Source organism: Laccaria bicolor, genomic scaffold, assembly GCF_000143565.1.
Source record: "Laccaria bicolor S238N-H82 LACBIscaffold_29 genomic scaffold, whole genome shotgun sequence".
NCBI classification, from domain to species: Eukaryota; Fungi; Basidiomycota; class Agaricomycetes; order Agaricales; family Hydnangiaceae; genus Laccaria; species Laccaria bicolor.
In genome coordinates this window covers 374,809-376,468 of record NW_001889900.1, presented here as the reverse complement: position 1 = coordinate 376,468, position 1,660 = coordinate 374,809, and the positions used below count along the sequence as shown (strand labels likewise).

The 1,660-nt window shown below is 37.8% G+C and overlaps 1 protein-coding gene across 1 annotated transcript in view; it reads left to right on the top strand.

Moving 5' to 3' along the window:
* Positions 1-1,118, top strand: part of LACBIDRAFT_330779 (uncharacterized protein) — a gene marked incomplete at both ends in the record, with an annotated part of 2,375 nt that extends 1,257 nt beyond the window's left edge. The window contains 3 exons of the mRNA XM_001885136.1: positions 143-836; positions 902-1,008; positions 1,106-1,118. Coding sequence (XP_001885171.1) covers positions 143-836; positions 902-1,008; positions 1,106-1,118 — 814 coding nt within the window. The remainder of the gene's footprint in view (positions 1-142; positions 837-901; positions 1,009-1,105) is intronic.
* Positions 1,119-1,660: the final 542 nt, after the last annotated feature.

The window sequence follows — 1,660 nt, the reverse complement described above, 5'->3', positions numbered from 1 at the left end:
GTTCTGCACGTTTTGCAGCAGATACTGGCCAAACCCTCACTGACTTTTACTCTGTGGATACACTGGGGGTTGAGTGTGATCCAGTCACTGGTAAAAAGCCTCGTGGAAGACCTAAGAAAACTGCTATATACAAAACTATCAGTCCAAAGCTTCAAAATTTACTTTGGAACTTGCGCCATTCGGCCTCTGATCATGTTCCCGGAAAACTTTCACTGTGTATTGGTATGCCAGTTATAATACGAAATAATGATGCAACAGAATTATGTATAACAAAAGGTCAAGAAGGTCATGTCGTTGGATGGGATGCAAAGTTGGGCCTAAGTGGACAACGAATCCTTGAAACTTTGTTTGTAAAGCTTGATCGTCCTGCCAAGACAATCAAGATTGAGGGATTGCCTGAAAATGTAGTTCCACTAGTAAAGAACAGCATGTCTATTGAATGTATCTGTCCAAGTGATGTTACTCTCACTATATCCCGTTCTCAGGTGTCTGTGCTACCTAACTTTGCAATGACAGACTATGCATCACAAGGAAAGACTCGTCCATTCAATGTAGTGGATTTAAATAGCTGTCGTAACCACCTATCTTACTATACTGCTCTTTCTAGAAGTGCAACATGTGAAGGAACTGTAATTGTACAAGGATTTGATCCATCAAAGATTACCTGTGGTGCATCTGGTTATCTTCGACAAGAGTTTAGAGAACTTGAGCTTCTTGATGACATTACCAACCTTAAATACAATGGCCAATTACCTCCATCAATCAATGGCCAACTGCGTAATGCTCTCTTACGTCAGTATCAACAGCTCAAAGGGAAGGGGTATTGTCCACAAAATGTGATGGGGCCAATTAGATGGAGTGAAATGTATCCAATGCAAATTTTTCAGGTGATCACTGATAGTTCATGGACACTCACCACAAAATCAACCACTTGTGGGTGTGGGCCAGTGCTGCGCATGGCATGTATGAGTCCTTCCCATGGACCTCCAATGCTGAAAAATATGTAGAGTAAGTTTTTTTTTTAAAAGGCATATTTTAACATTTTCATCAACAATGGATGCAAGCCACATTAATGTAAACCAAGAGATTGTGAATAATGTTACAGTAACAATGTCTAAAAAATTGCAAAATCATTTGACATTTATTTACAATTCTTTATAATCATTTGCTTCAAATCAATGTGGCTTGCATTCAATGTTATAAAGATATTAATCTAGAATTCTATTTTAATGTTAAATTTATCAAGACAAAGTTCTAATTTAAAGTTGAGAATATACAGCCAAAACAAGTTCCTGATCTTGATAGTATCTAAGATCATTATTGCTTTTATCATCTAGCTGCCCATCTTCTATACACTTATTTTTGGTGGTTATCCCATTATGGAACCAAACTTTACCTTCATATGAAAAAACTCTAGAGGTGAAATGATTATCCCCATGGTATATGATCCCTCTCAGGCTCAGTAAAACTTCTTCTCCATTTACTACAAACTTTACCTTGTGACTAGTTTCAGTATTACAGTATGGGTACTCCAGGATGATAATCTTTGGAACCTCTGCATAGGATACATGCTCAATCATTTCACCTGAGCAACCCCCACATATTTCTGTAGATGGCTTCTGAATTGATCCTATCCATTTTGAAGTTGATGCTGGTATAG